This window comes from Anabrus simplex, chromosome 14 (assembly GCF_040414725.1).
Source record: "Anabrus simplex isolate iqAnaSimp1 chromosome 14, ASM4041472v1, whole genome shotgun sequence".
NCBI classification, from domain to species: Eukaryota; Metazoa; Arthropoda; class Insecta; order Orthoptera; family Tettigoniidae; genus Anabrus; species Anabrus simplex.
This window is the reverse complement of record NC_090278.1, coordinates 84573367-84596509: the sequence shown is the minus strand read 5'-3', so window position 1 is coordinate 84596509 and position 23143 is coordinate 84573367. Positions and strand designations below refer to the sequence as shown.

At 39.4% G+C, this 23143-nt stretch overlaps 1 protein-coding gene across 1 annotated transcript in view; it reads right to left on the bottom strand.

Moving 5' to 3' along the window:
- Window positions 1-23143, bottom strand: part of Sulf1 (Extracellular sulfatase Sulf1) — a 478228-nt gene that overhangs the window by 24193 nt on the left and 430892 nt on the right. The window contains exons 15-20 of the mRNA XM_067158244.2: window positions 22590-22778; window positions 19722-20267; window positions 13737-13873; window positions 12879-13051; window positions 9885-10016; window positions 2553-2783 (exon numbers count right to left, since the gene is read on the bottom strand). Of these exons, the coding sequence (XP_067014345.2) occupies window positions 2553-2783; window positions 9885-10016; window positions 12879-13051; window positions 13737-13873; window positions 19722-20267; window positions 22590-22778 (1408 nt within the window). The remainder of the gene's footprint in view (window positions 1-2552; window positions 2784-9884; window positions 10017-12878; window positions 13052-13736; window positions 13874-19721; window positions 20268-22589; window positions 22779-23143) is intronic.

Sequence of the window (23143 nt, the reverse complement as noted above, 5' to 3'; positions counted from 1 at the left end):
CAAGAGTAAAATAAAGGGAAAGAGAGAGATTATTAGAGGGCAAAGTCCATTCATTGTAATGTGACCTTAAAATTTCACAGATGGTAAGTAATGGTCTCGAGGGAAATGGCCTGCAGATATTTGAGCATGGTGACTTCCTTTGAGTGAGGATATAGAATATATTAAATACTAAAAGTCTCATGTACGCTCTGTATTGACATCACAAAATACAAATGTAAAAGATCCACCAATTCAGAACATTAATTAATCAGATAAAAGATATCGCCTGAAAGCAAATATTAGTACATGTTTCGTCTACTTAGTGGACATTTGAATTATTAAAAGAGAACAATGGAATTAAAATCCATAGGAAAACTAATGCATGACCTATTAAAATGTGGAATGAAACACCAAATTAAAAATATGTAAATAAAAACTACATCTATCAAGTCATAAAACGTAACACATATGGCACGCTAATCACATGAAAGTCTTAAAATTGTTCGATATGTTGATACACAAGGTCTTGACGTAGCGAGAAACCAAATTACGTGTCACATGTAAGTAAGTGCATAAGAAATGTTCAAATTGGAGGTAAACATTCTCCTGTAGCATGGATCAGCCTGCAAGGGCGGATCAAATATATATGGGAATCATTTGTTTAAATTTTTTGCATCAACCAAAAATCTACACATAAAGATCACTTTTCTACATAATGTTCTGCCTTCGATACACATTTTCTCCATCGGATGGATAAGATTTTGATGCCGTCCTGATAGAAAGAAGAGTGACTTGTGTTGAAGCCAGTTGTGCATGAACTCTTCTACACTTGCTACATCATCATCGAACCACTGTCCTTCTAGATCTTGTTTGAGTGGTCGAAACATATGGTAGTCACAGGGTGATAAGTCTGGATTGTACGGCAGGTGTTCCAGAGGTGTCCAGTGAATTTCCTCCAGTTTTTCCCGTGTTAAAGCGGCAGTATGTGGCCTTGCATTGTCATGGAGAAGAATTACATTTTGGATCTGTTGCCAGCGTCGCTTGTTGCAATACGCCGCTATTACTTCATCCAAAAGGAGACAGTAATAGGCTGCATTGATTGTGCTATGTTTGTGAAGAAAATCCACCAGAAAAATGTCCACGGAGTCCCAGAAAACGGTTGCAAGCACCTTTCCAGCAGATGGGTGTGTTTTGGCCTTGACCAGACCTGCTTCGTCTCTTTCCTGCCACTCCATGCATGTTTGCTTGCTTGCTTGCTTGCTTGGACTCTGGGGTGTAATGATGCACCCAAGTTTCATCACAGGTCACAATACGATGCCAGAAATCCTCTCCTTCCTCCTCATAGCGGCGCAGGAGTCTCTGACAAACGTCCTGGCGTAAAGCTTTTTGTTCCTGGTTAAGGAGATGAGGACCCCACCGGGCAGACTATTTTCTGAAATGGAATTCATCTTGGATAATATTTGAACACTTCCATAACTTATTCCTACGGCCAAAACAATTTGCGAAATTTTTATTCGCTGATCTTCACCAATAATGTCATGAATGGCAACAATGTTGTTTGCAGTGATGCTTGTCCACGATCTCTTTTCATGAGGTTCATTTTCCACAGCAGCTCTTCCTGCCACAAATGTTTTAGCCCACTCATGCACTCGAGTCTGCAAAAGTGTTTCTTCCCCAAACTGCGTGGAGCCGTCTGAAAATTTCTCAAGGTTTGGTGCCCTCTTTAGCGAGAAATTTGATGATGCCTTGCGCAACGGACATGTGCACCTCTTGCCCACTCATGGTGTACTGAAGCAGCCCAGCTCTCCACCGTCGTTCTCACATGCAAATCCCTTCTCCAGACACCCCCACCAACATCCTGGCAAAGCCCTGCCACAGAATTATTACTAACAACAGCGGTACATTCAAATTCCTGTTTATATTTGATCCGCCTTTGTATTTTACATGTGACACGTAATTTGGTTTCTTACTACATCAAGACCTTGTGTATCGACATATCAAAAAACAATTTTAAGACTTTCATGTGATTAGCATGTCATTTAATATGTGTGCAATGTTTTATGACTTGATAGATGTAGTTTCTATTCATATATTTTTAATTTTGCGTTTCATTCCACATTTAAATGGGTCATGCATTAGGTTCCCTATGGATTTTAATCCCATTGTTCTCTTTTAATAATTCATATGCAATAATGGTTTAGTACTTACGGTATGAAGCTGAAGATGTCCCCTAAGTGGACGAAACATGTACTAATATTAGCTATTAGGTGGTATCTTTTATCTGATTAAATAGTGTATTGAATTGGTGGATCTTTTATATTTTATATAGATATAGAATATATCCACACTATCCTCTGCCTGATGCAAGAGTCAATGAAAAGTAACCTCTGGGCCCCTAGCTGAGTCTATTTCCACTTGTGCCAGTCTCCTCACTTTCATCTTTCCTGTCTGATCTCCATTGACGAACTGTATTGTATCAGAATTTAAAATCAAATATACAGACTGCATTTGTATCTAATTCCTAAACACACTGAATTACATAAGGCATGCGAGTTCCTGGGTGAATTACTCACTTAAGGCAGCATATTTCCTTTTCTTGGCTCGACTGTGTTGATGGTGGTGCCCCACGTAGCTCGTCATGTGAAGCATCGAGGGTGAGGACGGTATGGGCGGTGACTGCGCCGCACTACCCACCGTACACTGCTTGGTGCCACGACAAGCCTTTAGCTGTGCAAGCTGGTTGTGCAGGTACGAGAGCTCCTGTCCTGTGAGCGAGTGGACTCTGTTCCACTGCTCAAAGGGATCTGTAAGAAAATAAACCATAGAATAACTACAAGCTTTTAAAAATGACACATTCTGATACATGTTTATGACCAAATCTGAAGGTCTTATTGAGCAAAAGTGCTCTGTAGTCTGAGAAAAATAAGACTATATACTCGCAAGTAGATCTTCATATTTGGGCAAAAACCTATTCTGTTCCTCATTAATATATAGGTACATAGTAATGGATGACATCATGAGAACAGCAAAAGCAGCATATGGAGGAAGAGAAATGAACATGATGTTATTTGCAGATGATATTGTGATTTGGGGAGAAGATGACAGGAAGGTTCAAGAACAGTTGAATGTGGTGAATGGGAAGATTGAAGAATGTGGATTTAAAGTAAGTGTAGAAAAGAGTAAAACTCTTGTTATGACTAGAGGGGAGAAAGAAGGGAAAGGTCAGATTAGACTTGCAGACAAGCCCCTGGAAGTAGTGGAAACGTTTAAATACCTGGGGAGTGAATTAATAGAGAATGCTCGACTGGATGCTGAGATTAGTAAAAGGATTCAAGCTGGAAGTTGTTTCTATCATAGTGTAAGAAACATGTTATGGGACAAAGATGTGCCAATGGAAGCAAAGGATACTATGTACAAGATGTATTACGTACCCATAACAACCTATGGAGCAGAAACTTGGACAATGACAAAGAAGGATGAGAGTCGAATACAGGCAGCCGAAATGAAGTTCTTGAGGAGTATGATACAGAAAAGAAGAAGAGACAAAATAAGGAATGAGAAAATCCAGGAAGAAATTGGAGTGGAAAAAATGAATGATAGAATAGAGAAGAGCTGACTAAGATGGTTTGGGCACATAAAGCGAATGAGCGATGAAAAAATGCCAAAAATGGTGATGGAAATGCACATCCAAGGAAGGAGAGGCCGTGGACGACCACGATTAAGATGGAAGGATACCATCCAATGCAGCATTATAGAAAGAAACCTGGACTGGGACATAGTGTTGGAGGATGAGTGGTGGAAAGACCGAAGAAAGTGGAGAGGAACCATATTTGCCCCTACCCGGCTACAGCTGGATAAAGGGAAATGATGATGATGATGATGATGATGATGATGATAAAAGTCAGGCAATGAAAAGTGTTATCTTCCTCACAAAGGCAAACGGGCTAATGTGCAAGATGGCCACTATATATTGGTCTTATGGGAATAACCGATACAAGGCCAGACCATGGATGAATGATAAGAAAAGTCTTTCCTTGTCAGAGTGTGGACTAACACAATAAAGATGATATGCAATACATCAGCAGTGAGAATGGTACCTGGGCATTCACAGTCTCCCAGTAAATGTCGTCCCCTGTGGGTGGGGGCGCTAGAATTCCACCCACGGTAACCCCTGCCTGTCGTAAGAGGCAACTAAAAGGGGCCACAGGGGCTCTGAACTTTGGAGCGTGGGTTGGCAACCACGGAGCCCTTAGCTGAGTCCTGGCATTGCTTCCACTTACTTGTGTTGGGCTCCTCACTTTCATCTATCTTATCCAACCTCTCTCTGTTAACTCTTGTTCTTTTCCGACCCCGATGCTATTAGTTTTGCGAGGGCTAGCGAGTCTTTCATTTTCATGCCCTTCATGGCCCTTGTCTTCTTTTGGCCGATATCTTAATTTTTCGAGGTGTCGGATCCCTTCCATTTTTCCTTCTGATTAGTGTTATATAGAGGATGGTTGACTAGTTGTATTTCCTCTTAAAACAATTATCACCACCACCAGTAAATGTCGCCAGACAGGATGTAAAGAACCTGAGAACCTGGGCCATGTATTGGGCTACTGCACCAGGAGAAATTTACAGAGGAACATGGGCCATCACAAGGTCCTGGGGAAGGCAAATTCGGAGGTTCATGAGGGAGTGCACTATCTTGTAGAAGATGGATCGACTAGGCAAGCGGATATTATGGTCATCAACCACAAGGAAAAGAAATGCCTCCTATTGGACCCCACCATACGCTTCGAGGTCAACTTGGAGCAGGCATTCGCGGTGGATGATGAAAAGAGAGCCATCTACTTGCATGTGTCCCTGGAACACAACTGGTTATGCATGGGAAGAAAGGGGACTACTCTTCGGAGCCAGGGGAACTTCATTTAAGGACACAAGTTCCTATCTCAAGAATCTGGGCCTTACATTGATGGATGTACAATATTTTGAAAGATTCGTTGACAATATTAAATGAACATTTATGTTCTTGTCATTAGATAATAATGACTCATTACATTTTCTATTGCATATGAAACAAGTTTTATTGTATTCCGTATCCTTGTGGTGACATGCAATTGCGGCCAGATGTCTCTTTTGCTGAGAACAAATATAAACAGGAACAGAATAGGAAAACTTAACCCTTTGCCCTTTAATATTTTCGTAGGCATAATGTCTCCCAACTTGTAATTATTTCACTGTTTTTGCTATACTGGGAGATGTATTATGAAACACTTATTTACATATCTACAACAACTTTCTACAGGTTCAAAATGCAAAAATATTGTATACAGAGACATAAGAAAGACACAGCTAGGTTTTCTCCTACATTTTCATTGGAATTCCTGGAGGGTGTGATACTTTTCGAAGCGCAGTCCTGGGTGAAGTCCTGGTTGCTAATCACAGGTTTCGCAGAAGTGAACCGTTTCTCGCCTCCCCAACACAACTTTCCTATTGCTGCAAACCTTGTGGTCCTTCTACTGTGAATTCCGTCTGAGAACACCATATAGACCGCTTCTGAAGTGGAGTGTTTCTCTGAATGTTTAGTTTCGCATATTCGTTAGTCTCATTCATAATGGAGGTTAGTAGCTGGTCAATAAAATGTAATTGCCAGTACTCTAATTCTGTAAAAGGCCTATTTCCAATGCTTACAAATCCACTTACTGACTTAAAAGTGAATTTAGGCAGACCTACATCACCTGTAGTCCACGATCTCCAAGAAGTGTTAGAATATTGTACTTGCCGGTGAGGTCCGGGTTGCGGCAATACATTGTACCTCCCCAAACATTACACGCATCGCTGTCATTATTATTATCACTCAGATCACTCTCTAAAACATCACTTGCCTCAAAACATTAATCACTTTCATAGTCACTATCCGTACATTCAGTCATTGTCACCAATATTTCAACCTCCGTCAAGCTGACCGCCATTTTCCCGTGATCGCTTTCCTTTGAGCATATACATCACCAAGGAAACAGAGTATTATATTGTCTTCGCATTCTAAAAGAAGTTGTCTGAAATTCGTTCTCACTGTACTCAGAAGATAGCAGCACTCATTGAATATTAAATGTATTCCAAGAGTAGTTATGCGACGCAAAACAGTGTGCCGACCAGAGCTCGACACACGAGTGGTAGCGCTGAACGGCGGCTATGGACCTGTTGTAGACATGCGAGCAGAAAGAGTTAATACGATAAACACAAGAACATGCATCTTGACCTTAAGTGTATGGTTAATGGCCCAGGGATAGGAATTTCTGTGAATCAATGGAACCTTTAAAAATAGTCTATATTCCCAGTTATTTTTTAACACAAGGATGTAACATACCATACAAATGACCTCTGTTCAATCTAAGTCAGTAAGTTTGGAAGTAAAATAAGCAGCACTTTAGATTTGGATGATGGAATGAAATGTCTGCACACGGTAGCTGAGGCCATACAATTATTATTATTATTATTATTATTATTATTATTATTATTATTATTATTATTATTATTATTATTATTATTATTGAGAGAGAAAACTTTATTCATAATAAATTGAGGCTCTTCCAGTGATGCACAGCCTGCTGATCAGTTAAAGAATCTAACAATTAAGTGAAAACTAAAATTAAATTTACATTTGTCAGAGTTTGTAACTACAGATAGGTTTATATTTGGTCCCAAGTCCCGTATATATGGCGACTGATGATTTCAAGAGATTCCATTAAGATGGTTTCACAGATTTTGTATTCATCTAGTTTTAAATCAAGAACAGCACCTGAGACTGTTCCTCTTGGTAAATAAGAAAACTTAATAAAGTTCAAACTTTTCATTTCCATACAAGAGAGAATTTTTTGATGCAATAGTCTTCAACATTTCCTGTATTTGGCTCTTTTCTCTCTTTCAACTGAAACAGACTGTTCAGGATCATTGGTTCTGGAATGGATAGGGCTTTAGAGCCATTTATGTGAAAACAATTACAAGTTACAAATTTTTTTTTTTAAAGCTACAGTATCGCTAAACCAATCCTAGCCATCACAATCCACTGCAAAGACTTCTTCACAGCAGTCAAATCTGTTATTTGCCAGTAGTTCCTTGAGTTTATGTTTGACTCTATGGTGGTGAGAGTTAATACATAACCCATTATGAGAACTGCTGCCGATTACATGGGAAGGGGGTTTCTGTCTCGCTGCTACATTTGCGGCAGAGGGTCGACTCTTTACATGTAACTATTCTCATGTTTAGACCCGTATTGAAATTTGCTATAATTTGCATACAAATTTTTATTTTTTATTTTTCTATCACACCTATTCAATACAATTGATTCTGTGTCATTAAAAATTCATTTTATTACAACACTACATTAAAAGGGACATGTTTCGCTCGGTTTCTGAGCATCCTCAGCCTTTGGAACTTATCTTGCTTGTTGGCAAAAAATTAGAGGGTCGACTCACCGCTCACACCAGGTTCTCCATGAAGGTTGGCACAGTTGATATTTTTATTGCTGCAGCCCATTCTGAGTTTGGAAGTCCACTTCTCAATGAAACAGTTACCGAGCAAGTGGCCGCAGTTTAGATCACCTAGCTATCAGCTTGCATTCGGGAGATTATAGGTTTGAACCCTACTATTGGCTGCTCAAAGGACAGTTTCCTGGTGGTTTCCCATTTTCACACTAGGCAAATATTGGGGCTGTACATTAATTAAGGCCATAGCCCCTTCTCACTCCTAGCCCTCTCGTATCCCATAGTTGCCATAAGATCTGTCTGTGTCTGTGGGATGTAAAGCAAAAAGTGAAACAGTTCTATTGTTCTTTGGGAACACTTTAAACTTTGTAACACCTAGTCCCTGCTATTTGTGGTTACTTCATTCTTGGAATGATTTAATTCCAGAGCACATCATTGTAGATGTTTCAAAATAGGCAGCAAGTTCTTTTTCACCTAATTTTTAAAAAGAAGAGAAATTTACAAAAACGTTATGAGCAGAAAATTCAACCCTGTGCAAAAAACTGAAGACTGCAGTTTCAGGTGATATGCTATAATAAAGTGGTTTACCAAATTGAGGGTGCAAAATGCTCCTATAGGAGGACCACTGATCTCCAAGAAAGTCTTTCTGTTTTGCCAAACTGCTCGGTGATGTGTTCTTTAAAGCTAGCAGTGGTTGGCTACTGTGCTGGGGAAGAGAAGGTTGCTCTCACTGGCAATGTATGTATTCTGCATGCAAATTTCTATTTCCTAAATATAACAATAAATGTGATATAAAATACAATCCACTTGGATGTGAAAATATTATTTTACAGAGGTTTGGCTGTATACAAAGTCCACCACAAAATTCCAATTGTTTTTGTTACGGAGTTATCCGTGGAAGTCAGAGGTGAAAGAAGGTGCGGGCTGGAATGGGTCTAACTACAAGTCTGAAAGATGAATTTAAAATTTAAATAAAGGTTATATTTTCAATAGACAACAAGAGTTAACAAAAGTTTACATAGAATTTGAAAACTTAACAAGTCAATCAGGTACAAGACCAGAAAAGCAAGGATGTAGAGACAAATTAATGATCTGGGCTTCAAGCCCCACCTTTTACAATCTCTGAGCTCTCAGCTCACAACCACAAAATACCAAAGGGCAGAAAACCCCTAATTACATGGAGCTCTTGCTCCCGCTTAGTAATGTCAAGCCTCCTAGAGGCACCTTCCAACATAACAGAAAGAGCTGACCTGCTCTCAATTTTACAAGCCCATCAAAGGCCACAACAAACTTTACTCCTAACTGCCCTCAAGGCACACTAACAGTGAAACAGGGGTATCTTGTACCCAACCTACAGGGCCTTCGCATGAAAAGAAGAAAACAACAGGTTAAGTTACTGGCCCAGAGTACAGAGAGGACTGGAGGCATGAACTTACACCCCTAAATACACATTTTAAAACCTAAGTGGTGCTAGGCTGATCACACAGGGGATAATCCCAATCTATGGAGGTGACTAGTATACAAGATAAATTTAACACATTAAGAAGGAAGAGAAAAACGGTTATGAAAACATAGTCACCTCAAATTAAAAATGAAGAGGAGCTCGAGAGGGTAAAGCACTCTCTATCCCCGCTTTACAGTTGAAGAGATTGTAGTTCTTACATGGAGTGAAAAGGGATTTACATTTTAAAGAGATTGGTTACATATTAAAGGTTTTGAACCCTCCCCGAGAGTTAAACTGCTGAGCTAGCAAGAAATACAGATGTTAAAAGGCCATTACCTTGTTGAAGAACTGCTGCCTGAAGAACGAGGCGCTTCCCGCCCCCTGCTACATATCCACACACTAAGCTAGAAGTTACTGAAGTGGCCCGGAGACAAGAAAACCAGCAGTTTTTATACCCTCGTGGAAAATTCGAGACCTTTCAGGAGTGAGTAGACACACCCACTCAATTTTTATTGGTTGACAATAGTTACACATGGAAATTCGAAGAAGAAAGCAATGATTGGAGGAAAATTAATTACAGAAATTACTGATTGGCTTAATTCAAAATAGGCGGAAGGAAAGGATTAATATTGCCAACCCACAAACCACAGAACAAAATTTTAGTAAAGACAAAACTTATGAATACAAAATTTCTTCAAGAGAGTTCATTCCCTTACACCAGAGTTCGTAATCATAGTTTTTGGTAGAGACATCTGTTAGAGAATGTCCACACTTCTTGATCAATGAAAAACAAAAGCAAATCAAAAACACACAGTGACATCTTCTGATAACCAGTAGAGTTAGTTCAGTTTTAAAGTTCCGGGTTTCTCCAGTAGAGAAGTTTCAATTTGGCGCAAGATTTGAACTTGCGTTGTAGAGGTGTACTGCCCGGTACAGTTTTTACAATAATGTTCTTAATATTTCTAAGTCTTTCCCATCTTAAAACTATCACTTACCTATCCTAAGGTTATAATACGTGATGAGACCCGTGACAAACTCGCAGTACAGGAAATTATGTGTAGCGTTGATGGTTCTTAGGCAGGAATACGTATTGTTGTTGGCATTCATGCAAAAGCAGAACGGACCCTCTGTGAACAAAGAAAAATAAAGAGTTCTGATACATCCATGAAACAGATAAACAAACAAGCTGTTCTAGTCAATAAACAATACCGAATCGGAAGTATCCATACACTACAACTGCCACTGCTGCTGTAACAGGTAGCTGAAAGATCGATGCTGTTTGGTGCTATGAGATACCTGCAGAATGGGTGGAGCAAGGGAGCGTACAGACTTTGTACATGAAATGGTTATCACAGCAGTAAGCATTCACTTTGGGTCAACTCCGCCCTTCTTAGGATGTCCAAGTGCACTGTAGGAATATTTAGGTCTATGCTTTCACGGCCCATAACTGTAGCTATAAGGCTTTTGCCGTGTCAAGAAAAAAGATTAAATTCTTTACGTTTCGCAGAGAACTTTGCTCAGAGTCTTCCGAAGAAAATATCGTCTATTTGTGAGGAAGGCTTCTCTAAATGAAGAACATGGAGGAAATAGGATGGAAATCAATGAAAGAGGAAGGTGTGCAAATGGATTCTTTAAGAGTGTAGGAGGACATGCAGAACAGAGATGTAAAGGAATTACCTACAAGAATTATTTTGTGCCTATTTTGACGTATGGATCAGAAATGTGGGTGATGAACAAGAGGGATACAAGTAGAATACAAGCATTGGAAATGAACTTTCAAAGATGTCAATTAGGTTTAACAAGAATGGACGGAGTAAGAAATGAGAGAGTTTGGGAAATAGTAAATGAGGTACTTCTATAAGAAAAGATAGAAAAATCAAGGCTGCAGTGTTACGGAAATATTAAGCTAATGGGAGAAGAGAGGCTCGTTTGATTGTTGAAAGCGATGTTAATACGCTACCACTGGCTTGCTAGGCCTATCATGGATCTTTGCGTTAATATTTTGTTATGCACTAACTGGTCGGTGCCTAACATGCATTTCCTCATGTCAGTTAATATAGTGCTTAGTGGCTTTACGTTGCACCGACACAGACAGGTCTTATGGCGACGAAGGGATAGGAAAGGCCTAGGAGTTGGAAGGAAGCGGCCGTAGCCGTAATTAAGATACAGCCCCAGCATTTGCCTGGTGTGAAAATGGGAAACCACAGAAAACCATCTTCAGGACTGCCGACAGTGGGATTCGAACCCACTATCTCCCGGATGCAAGGTCACAGCCGCATGCCTCTAACCGCACGGCCAACTCGCCCGGTAGTTAAGATAGTGATGGACAACATTATGAGGAAAGTTTGCTAAGGGTCAACAGCAAATGATATGAAAGTCATAGCATATGCAGATGATGTAATGATATGGGAAGAAAATGAACAAAAATTGGAAGAACAACTAAATACCTGGCAAAGGGCAATTGAAGAAGCAGGCATGGAAATAGGTTTAACAAAAAGTCAGGTAATGAAAATTAGTAGAGGAAACAAAAAAAAAATGAAGGATGTTTGATGTAATGGAAAAAATGCTTAAAGAAGTAGATGCTTTTAATTACCTAGGAAGTAAGCTAACTGGGAAAGGAAACATCAAGGAAGAAATTTTGGAGAGGATAGGAAATTGCTCAAAATTTTACTACATTCTATCAGACATAATTACAAATTGAAAAGTACCTACCAAAGCAAAAATCATGATGTATATAAATCATATTATTTGCCAATATTGATGTATGGATCAGAATGTTGGACGTGGACAAAAAGAGATCTGAGTAGATTACAAGTGACAGGGATGTACTTTCTGCGAGGGATCTTGGGTAAAACAAGGAGGGACAAGATAAGAAATGAAACTGTATGAAACACACTACAGATCAACGCTCTAAAAGAAAATATGGAGAGAAAAAGGCTGAAATGGTTTGGCAACATCAAAAGAATGGGACAAGAAGATTACCAAGAAGAGCTCTGGAATGGACAGAATCTGGAAGAAGACCAATTGGAAGACCACGAACAGGATGGAGGGATCAGGTGGAGGATGAGGAGGATGACGTAAATCGGAGAGGACTACAGTGGGAGACAGTGTTGAACGACGGAATGTGGGAAAAAAGAGAAGATTGGAATTGGCTCTGAACGACCTGCATAAGCAGAAACGTATCAAGAAGAAGAATAAGAAAAAGAAGGAGAAGTTGTTTTGGAAACGCCAAGGTGCCGGAATTTTGTCCCGCAGGACATTTTTTTATGTGCCAGTAAATCTACCGACACGAGGCTGACGAATTTGAGCTCCTTCAAATACTACTGGATTGAGCCAGGATCGAACCTGCCAAGTTGAGGTCAGAAGGCCAGCGCCTCAACTGTTTGAGCCACTATATGTTTGTTTGTCCAGCCCTTGTCCAGTTTCTCTACAGGGTCGGGTGTGAGGCGAGATGAATCTATCTTGGTGGGTTTTTATGACTGGATGCCCGTCCTGACGTCAACCTCATGAGAGGAGTTAATGAGATGAGATGAGTGATATATGATAGTAGGAAGGGAGAGGGTGAAACTCGGTGCCAGCACGTAGCCTACTTCTGTTGAATAGCACCAAGGAGTCTTGCTTAAGGCTTAACGTCCCCATCCGATGGATGAATCAGCATCAACAGTCATTTGCCCTCACTCTATATGAGAATTGTGGAGAGGTTTGGAATTTAATACAAGCTTTTGACACGCAGTCTAGTGATTAGAAATTGTATACCAGCACCTCTCCTACCTTGGAGGCCAAGATTTTGATGGTGAAGTTCGACCAACGATACTCAAATCGGCTAACCATGGTGTCAGACCGTTTAGACTTAAATGCCTCAATGATCGTGGCCATCATGTATGTATGTATGTATAACCATTTACACAATGTGAAAATACTTTCAATCAGAACTGTATCATCTGCATAGATTAAGGATATGTTTACAAAAAAAACTTGTGTATTTTTACCTGTCCAGAAAGGTGCGGTCTTCCAGTGGTAGTTGTCGTGGTTGAAACAGTTCATCCTCTCAGATGTACACTGTTGCAACTTTCTCCTCTTCTTATCTCTCCTGTTCTTCTTCTCTTGTTTTATACGCTGCTTCTCTTTCTTGTCCAGCTCTCTCTGCTCCCGTCGTGTTAGCCTAGGAAACAGGAAGTTTAGTACCGCAATGAATTGAAGGCTTATGATGCATTCTATTGTAACCTCTTCCATAATAATAATAATAATAATAATAATAATAATAATAATAATAATAATAATAATAATAATAATAATAATAATAATAATAATAATAATCGTATGGCCTCAGCTACCGTGTGCAGACATTTCAATTTGACGCCATCTGGCTGTCTGCTCGTCAATTTCGACGTTCCGTTTTACTCTAGGCCCCCTCTAGATGGCAGGCCGAGTAAACCGAAACTCTCTTGGGCATCTATGGCTGAGATTTAATTAATTTTGTTGGGTAAACACCAAATGTGTCACCAGAGATCTTTTACATGCCGACATACCTATTCCATTATAAATTGTCAATATGGAATTATGATGAAATTTATCATATGCTCGAAATATTACTCAGCACCACCCATGAAATTTATCATATGCTCGAAATATTACTCAGCACCACCCATACCCCAGCAGCTTAACAGCCATACACGAGACCAAGTAAACAGCAACAGGCATATAAACAGAGAATTGCAAAATATTTTTTGGTCCTTTTCAGCACATCACCTGAACATTTTAGGGGCATTTTCCTTAAACACGCCCGGACCTAATAGGGTTTGTGCGACTGGGACAGAACTGAGGAATGGTTGTTTCTTAATACTCACCCTTCACAGTAACAAGTATGCTGTTCCTGGTTGTGAGTGACGAACACTGGCACCAGTTTTGACTCGCCGGACGGCACTCTGGAAGGCTTGGTGGGGCGGAACACAGTCACGTCGATACGACCTTGGCTCACTCCGAACTGTAACGAGAGATGTTGAGACTACAGAGTGAATCAGTTTGGGAATAATCATCTTTGTAATATTTAGTATACTTGTTACACATAATGAAAGTCATTTTTTACCCATATTGTCAGAATTGAACAGTTTTTGATTCTTATCAAGAACGAGTTCCACCTTTACAATACTTAAAAGTTTATTCTTTAAAATAAAATTAGAGGAACATATTTATCCCTCTTGGGGACATCTTCAGTCTCGCAATGTATAAAAGTTAATAGGTAAAGATACAGGCATACCACAAAATAATTAAATATATGTCCTCAATTAAAATTACAAGCTATGATAATTTATTTAAATATATTTTCTTTGTATTTCATTAAACCACATTTGGCAATGTGTAATCAAAATTCTTCACATGTAAGCTTGTCTTTGAGTGAATTATGAGAAAATCGTATGTTTTCTAGAATCAATTGAGTTACTACTAAAATGGTGAAAAAATAATTAATTGTACAGTCCTCATTTTGTTTCTACTGTTTTTAGTTTGTTCTATTGATGAATAAACCAAAATGTTTATAGGCTTGAATATCTTGTGTGTAGTATTAGACTTGTTTATACAGGGGGAACATTTCTCATATTACATTGTTAGAAGCTGAATTGCCTGGCTTGGTTATGAGAGGATCTTGTGTAACAATGGTAATCCAGAACAAGAAAAAATAAGTCACTTTTGTGTGAAAAAGAATAATAGAACTATAAGGGACATTTCAGCACTTACTTCCTCCCCAGTCAATTCTTGCTTTGGCTTGCCCCTGTGCGGTCTTGTGCTGTACTGAGTGTAGTTTGTTGTTTGCCAGGAGTAGCAGGCAAGTATGGGATGGTCTGAGTGGGTTACGGGGAATGTCAAGTTGTTGGGAATAGTTTTTTGGAAAAAAACATTATTAATTAATTATTCATGCTTAAATCAGAAGGCTATAACTCGATCAATTTTTTGGATAAACATTAACTAGAAACAACAGAAAGCTTTCGTCCAACATACGTAGGTGGTTTGAAAAGTTCTCGGAATGTACTAGAATCAAGTATCTTATCTCGGTGAAACTGCTTTTATTTTTCAACATAGTCTCCCTGTAGACTAATGCATTTGGTCCAGCGATGTTCCAATGCCTTGATCCCATCTCAAAAATGAGATTCCTCCAGGCCTGCAAAATACCTGTCCAATTCGGCTGTCAGTTCTTCCCTTATAGAAAATCTCCATCCACCAAGGAAAATTTTCAGCTTGGGGAATAGATGAAAGTCTGATGGTGCCAAATCAGGTGAATAAGGTGGATGTGGCAACAATTCGTACCCCAGTTCATGAAGTTTTGCCATGGCAATAACACTTGTGTGCGTCGGAGCATTGTCCTGATGAAAGATGACCTTTTTCCTTGCCAAACCAGGCCTTGTTTCGCGTATCTTTTCCTGTAGTTGGTCTAGGAAGTTTGCATAGTATTGCCCCATAATTGTTTGGCCAGTAGGAAGATGATCTATCAGCAGAATGCCTTTTGCATCCCAGATAAATTAAGGCCATGACCTTTCCGGCCGAACGCACTGCCTTTGCTTTCTTTGGTGGTGGTGAATCAGCATGTTTCCACTGCTTTGACTGCTGTTTTGTCTCTGGGGTATAGTGGTGGACCCAAGTTTCATCTGCAGTCACGAACCGGCGCAAAAAATCTTGTTGGTTGCACTGAAAACGGGCCAAACTTTGTTCGGAGATTTCCAATCTGGAGCGTTTATTGTCCAATGTCAAGAGCCGCGGCACCCATCTTGCGGATAATTTTTTCATACGCAATTCTTTGGTTAAAATATAATATACCCATTCAGAAGACATCCCTACAGCTTCAGCGATCTCCCGCACTTTCAGTCGACGATCTTCCATGACCATTTTATGCACTTTTGCGATAAATTCTGGGGTCGTAACACCTTTTGGCCGTCCACTACGCGGATCATCATCCAAGCTCTCCCGACCAAATTTAAACTCGCTGGTCCACTTGGCAACAGTTGAAAATGAAGGTGCAGAGTCCCCCAGTGTGTTCTGAAAGTCGGAATGAATTTCCTTTGCTTTCATACCTTTCTTTACAAAGTATTTAATCACTGCTCGAATCTCAGTTTTTCCCATTGTCACAAATCACTACGCGGGAACAACAACAAAGAGTCGTCACTACCACACTCCTGTAGCTAGAGCACTGACGTGCCACGTGTTCGCTCACAAAGGATGTGAAATTATTGCACGGGAACCTCGTTGCTCTAGCACTGACATCTAGCGGTGATTCCGAGAACTTTTCAAACTGTCCTCGTATTCTGAAAACCTACACTGTATTAACACCATTAAACATGATTTGTTCCATCCTGAAGCCCATAAAAGAGCGACATTTTTTCAGTTTAATCCACAGACCCTTCAATATTTCATATCTGATGAAAATGTTAAAAAGGAAATGAATTTAATTTATATTATAGTTGATAGGAATGGTTTCAGAAGTGTCTTAATCGACAGAATTGTTAACAAATCATCTTCCAAAGTACTCAGAAATTCTAAAAACGAAAGAAAATTACATCGTGTTCACCTTCAATAGCAACAAGATTTATCAAAATCACAAACATCTTCAAAAAAACTTTCAACATAGCATTTAGAACAGTTAACAGTAATAATTCCAGTAATAATGAGGTCATGAAATCAGGAGTTTACAAATTAAGTTATTCACAATGTGTCAAGCCAGTTATATAGTCCAAACAGGACGTAAACTTCTTATTTGATATCGGGAGCATATAACTGCTAAAAAGCATAATAGATTTTCAGTACTGAGTTTTCATATGTCAGACTTAAACCATTCATTCTCTCCATTCTTCAGACAGCTAGTAAAGGTATTCTGCCAACTATTTACAAAAAGATATTTATCGATATAGATCAAAGAATGAATCCTAATGGCAAAAAAATTAAATATCAAAACAAACATGGCTCCAAGTAGGCCTATTTGAAAGGATAAGAACAAAAAGGGGAAGGTGTGTACGGGTGTGCACGCATACCTGAATGTACTTATGTTGACTTGTTATTGTCGCCAGTTTATTTCTGTCAAACATATTATTATCACTGTGAATGCTACGATGATGGTAAAAAATATTGGAATTATTGTTAACTGTTCTAAATGCTTTGTTAAAATTTTGTGTTTTGAAGATGGTCGTGATTTGATCATTTATGCTTTCATTATGAAAAGGTAGTTAAAATACTAGAAAGGATATTAGAAAGAAGAGTGAGAAGAAAGATTGAAGGGGAGTTACAACAGGAACAATATGGCTTCAGGAGTGGAAGATCTACAGCAGACCAAATCTTTGATGATGATGAAGCATGTTGTTTAAAGGGGCCTAACATTGAGGTCATCAGTCCCTAATGGTACAAAATGAGACAAAATGAATGACAAATTAAAAGTCCAAAAGCCTCCACTGACCAGAATTCAAAACGTGAGGGCGAAGAATGCATAGGATGGAGATGAATTTAAAACAATCAGTGGATCTGATACGCAAAGTCTCGCATTCACAAAAACTGACGTGAAACAATAGTATTGTATAGACAAGAAAAGTGTTCCACCGAAACCGGTACTAGTGTAATAATTCATTCACAATAAATAAGTATTGATCGGTGGAACACTTTTCTTGTCTATACATTGAATCCAATCAATACGGAAAATGAAGCTTATAAATAATAAAACAATAGTATTACTGACCAAGGGACTGCGTCTATAGTGTGGTGGTACAAAGCAAAAGTAGTCTCATGGTTCTAATTTGATCATCCCTTGGACCCAATCTTTAGCACAAGGCAGCTGATGGAAAAGAACTGGGAATATGGAAAGGATCTGGTCATGTCTCATAGATATAGAAAAGGTATATGATAGTGTCCCCAGAGAGAAGGTTTGGGAAACCATGGTTAAAAAGAGACTCGGAAGAGCAGGGTACTGACCCCAGTTGGAAAGATAGAAGGGGTTTAGCAATAAGACAGGGGAGTGTGCTGTCACCTCTTGTTTATTATGGTCATGGGCGAAATTGTAAAGGAAACAAAGGAAGCCTATGGAGATAAAGAGATTTGCAGATGATGATGTGATCTGGAGAAAGAACGGCAAAGAAGTGCAACAACAACTAGATGTATTGAACAAAATAATTGAGAAGTACGGCATGAAAATCAGTACAGAGAAAAGCAAGACTATGATGATGTCGAGAGTGGAAAGGCAAGGAAAGGGCACTGTGAAAATTGGAAGTCAGAGTCTGGAAATTGTGGACAGCTTTAAATACCTAGGAAGTGAACTAATGCAAAATGGACATGGAAATTAGCAGGAGGGTACAACAGAGTAATGCATTCTACCAAAGTGTAAGAAAACTTGTTTGGAGCAAAGAAGTATGAAGCAAAAGTAAAGAGATAATGTACAAAATGTACCCATACTGACTTATGTAGCTGAGACTTATGCTTATTGCTCATGGTAAAATGTTTCGTAAAATTTGTTGTACAATTAATTTTATAAAAATTTGGTGAAAACAAGTTGAGTTGCTCATGGTAAAATTATTTTATAAAATCCGTGGAAGCACCAGGATGGCCATCTATGAACTCACTTCTGAACTAAAACGTGTATGTGCTGCCATCTATCGATACACTTTTTTATCAAGAATCGGCTGTTCAACTTACATTGCTTTTGAGAGTATGGCTCTAACAAACAAAGCAAAACTTGCTGCTTTAGCTGCAATTATATGTTGTACAGTGGTAAAAAGGAAGAAAAGAAATGCCAGGAAATGCTGGACTCGGGATTGGATCAAAAGAAGAGAAGAAGATAGAGGATTGCTGTCCTTGGTCGAAATTTACTTGAGGTTAGAAGACCAGCATTCATATAGGAATTAGGTGATTGTGTTTTCTGCCTCTCTTCTTGCATTTCTGTTGTGGAAATGTGGCGTTTTAATTTCATGCAAACAAGGATATTTCTGGTATTCGTCCAGTAAAACGCTAACAGCTTCCTTAGTCCACCCGGATCCTGCCATTTTAGAAAGAAGTGTTTGTTTACAATCGAGCTTCACAATCTTCTCACGACGTAGCGCCAGCATCATCGTGATGTCAGCTTCGCTGATTGGTTCGTTTCGTAAAATTAATTTTACGGAATAGAACATGTCCTATTTTATGAAAAGTTTTATCAACGGTTTTACAAAACTTGAATTTGACCGTGAGCAACAGAAATTTTATAAAGTTAAATTATTGTACAATAAATTTGACAGAAAATTTTACTGTGAGCAACAGGCATTAGACTTTGACTAGCAGGCAAGAGAGTAAAATTCAAGCCAGTGAGATGAAATTTCTAAGATGTATGATAGAAAAGACAAGAAAGAGAGTGAGAAATGAAGTTGGGATAGGAAAGCTAAATGAGAGAGTTGAAAAGAATAAACTAAGGTGGTTTGGACATGTAAAGAAGATGGAGGAGAATAGAATTACAAGACAGATGCTGGAGGTAAAGTGCGAGGGCAAGAGAGTCAGAGGATGTCCTAGAACAAGGTGGATTGAATTAGTGAAGAGCGGCATAAGAAGACGAAATTTAGACTGGGACAAGATCATGGAAGAGGAGTGATGGAAGGAAAGAGGAAGATGGAGAAGTGCCATAAATACCCCGATCCGGCAGGAGCTGGATATGGGGAAATGATGATGATTTTTTTTTTTTTTTTTTTTTTTTTTTTTTTTTTTTTTTTTTTTTTTTTTTGCAGAGTTTCAATCAAATTGGCCTGTTGCATGTATCTGTGGTTACCTGCAAAATACTTCCTGCTGTCTTGCCAAAGACTGAAAATTGGTAAAAAAAAAAGACGGGGAAGAGATGTTACCTGTTTGCCGTCCTCCGAGCTATTCCCTCTGTGAGGTCCTCTAGTTGTAAGTGTGGGCATCCTCTCCGTGCTGAACTGTAAACTCTCTGAACCATTGACAGCTTGACCTGTTGTGTAGTTGAGCCTGTCAAAGGAGTCCTCACCAAATTTAGATGGCAATGGAGTCACATCTTTATGTGATGGTCTCTTCCTTGGCCTCTTTCTTGTCCTTTCTTCTGGGGCAGTCGTCGTTACAGACGGTACAATATTAGGGTCCGAGATGATCGGTTTCACCTTATCCGAGGTCAGTTCATAGTCGTTTGTTTCTTCCTCAATGTTTCTCCCCAGACCCAGCTCGTCATCATCTCCCTCATCCGTGGTATCATCTTCCTCCTCTTCCTCCTCATCATCGTCATCTTCATCTTCAGATTCGCCTCCGTCATCATCATCATCTGTTGTAACGTCTTCTTCATCATGGTCGTCATCATCGTCGTCATCCTCCTGCTCCTGACTGGCATCATATGAGGCAGGATGAGGACGAGTTTTTGCTAGGTGTTGCCTTATCCTCTGGAAACAGAAACATAAAATATGATAAAGTTGTCAGACAGCCAAAAAAAGAAAGTATGATTTGTTGCTTCTTTCCTACTGGTTTAATGCCGCACTAACTCATCAAGGTTTTGGCGACAGAAGGATGGGAAAGGTAGCCGTCATGGTCTTAATTAAGGTACACCCTGCATGTTTGATTTTTATACAACACTGGGCTGGAAATAATAAAAAATAATAATAATAATAATGAAAATGAAAACCTACAACCTGTTTTCCAGTCATTGACCAGGTCAGGGATGTAATGAATGAAGCAGATATAGGCTATTAGTACGATAGGGGCGCCACTCCCAAAGTAATAATAATAATAATAATAATAATAATAATAATAATAATAATAATAATAATAATAATAATAATAATAATAATAATAATAATAATAATAATAATAATAATAATAATAATAATCATATTGATACATCACGCAAACAGATCAAGGAAGTGTGTGGATACTCAGAGGTTCCGAGGTAGGTACATAAATATGAGAATCTTAAACCGAGATTGGTAACAATTTTATTTTAAACCAGCCAAAAAAAGAGGACTGACAAGTTCCAAAGAGTGAATAACAACAACCTGATTTAAAACCTTAAAAGGTGAAAGAATTAACCTTAAAGAGCCATAAGAAGTTAGATAACAAACCAGAATGTCTTTGAAAAATTAAACATCAGGAACACAATCTAACAAAGTCGAACAAGTCATAACAGCTGAAAGAGAAAAGAACCCAACAGATTAAAAGGAAAGGAAGGACACAGGCAGGAATACGAAGCAAAGAATTCATCTGGCAAAGCAAAAATCCGGAATAAAAGGAGAACTGCCACCACCTGATGAAGAAGTACAAGTATTGACAGAAAATAATGCTCAGAAAGTTCCAACTGTCAGTCATCACGATGTTTCAATTTCCAAAAGGTTACATTTAAAAAAATTCAGTCGCGGCATTCGCAGCTGTTGCACGGTGAAAGGGCGATATATGATCCCTTGATTAGAGGTGAGTAATAAGAACCGGACGGGCTACGGGAATCTAAATCCCGGCAAATTATAAAAGTTTTTTCCACGCCAAGTGTCTTCATGTGAAGTTGAATAATAAAAACGGAAACAGCGCGTGACCAGCAGGCAGCTTAACTGGATCCTCAGCTCTCCGCATACACCACAATTGAGCCTGGACCGAGGAATAGGTGGAAAAGCCTCAGTTTATATAGGGCATGTGGAAAGTGCTGAAAGTATGCACAGTTTGTTCGAGAAAGTACACAGGAGATAACGTAGCACTGATGACGCTGTGAGCAGTTGATAGGAAGCTCGCAACGTCCAGTTGTATGACAACCAGCAATGCGAGATGTTGGTGAACTCGAGCCATATAAAGAGTCTACGAAAAAGATAAATGTTGTAGAATCTTGAATACACTTTTGGGGAAACGTTATAACTGCCAGTATTTGCCTGGTGTGAAAGTGGGAAACCACAGGAAATTTTCTTCAGTGCTGCCAGGGAAGGGATTTGAATCCATCTCCCAAATGCAAGCTCACAGCTGCGCAACCCTAACTCCAGTGCCAGCTCACTCAGTATTTGTTTCATTTGAAGTTGTGCAGTGCTATTCCTATTGACGGGCAGATTGAGATTACATGTGTTTCTAACTGTATTTACAGAATGTGTCCTAAACGGGGACGTACCAAGGGGTGGGGGGTGGGGGGTGGGGGGTTTATTGGAAGTTAGAACAACCCCTGAACATACAATTTACTGTAAAACTGCTGACCTTGATCGTATTGTTCGGGGTGCAGCGGATGATCAACGAGTGTGCGTGCTCGCTCTGTCGTTATGTGTGCACTGCGTCCCTCCATGTGCGAGTTTAGGACCTCCGCAGGCAATTGTATTACGATCCTTTCAGCTGTTTTCATTGTATAGCCTCTGGCTCATTTCTTTTTGATTGGTCCTTATATAACTGAAGCCACCTGTTTTTAGTTTGGATTCACTTAATTTATAACTGTAACTTCACGGAAACAAATAGAAGGTTCTGAAAATTATTTCCATGGGCACATGGGAAGAGGGAGAAAAACATCTCGCCTTAGCAATATCTAAGGCTGGGCTGGTATACAAGGCAATGAGCAATGCATTGTGTTAGAGAGGATTGAAAAGCAAAAGCTGTAGTGACTTACTGTGCCTGGGAGACCAGAAGAGAAGAAGAAGAACAACAACGAGCAGCAGCAGCTTGACACAAGTAAGTGAACATTATGCTCACTCCTCCATATTCACTGGAGATGTCTCTGCATTTGTTAGGTGGCAACAATGAAAACTTACCTCGTACTGCTCGAGTGCCAACTTAAGGCGTCGGATCTCCTCATCAACGTTCTTGCGAGAAGACTTCCAAGCTTTAGGATCCATGTAAACTGCCGTGGTACAGTTGACGGAGCCTCCTGTCGTGACGTAACAACCACCCGGGAAGGAGCTCAACACATTGCTCGGGTTGTTCAGACTTGTGTCGTTGAGCTGTCGACATAGAACAGATAACAAACTTATTTGTAGATCTGGAATACAGAAATGGAGCATAGTCAGAGGTGCCAACTTTGAAGTGGATTATCAGTAATCGCCCTCCGCTCCCGAGAAAAAGTTTGAGTCAAATCCAAAGCGTGCTCCTTCCTTCTTGATAATGACATCCCTTTTGCTCTTCCCTCTAGCAATCTATCACAAAGTATATCATATTGCACGCAACCTGTTGGTTCTGTGATAAAACATTCCTTGTAACTTGTTTCTAATGCAGCAGCTGCTTTTCACTGTAGTTTTTCTTGAAGCATCCTTCCGACTGTGATGACATTTTCATTTTCTGAACCATAAGTGATACCAGTGCAGATGTG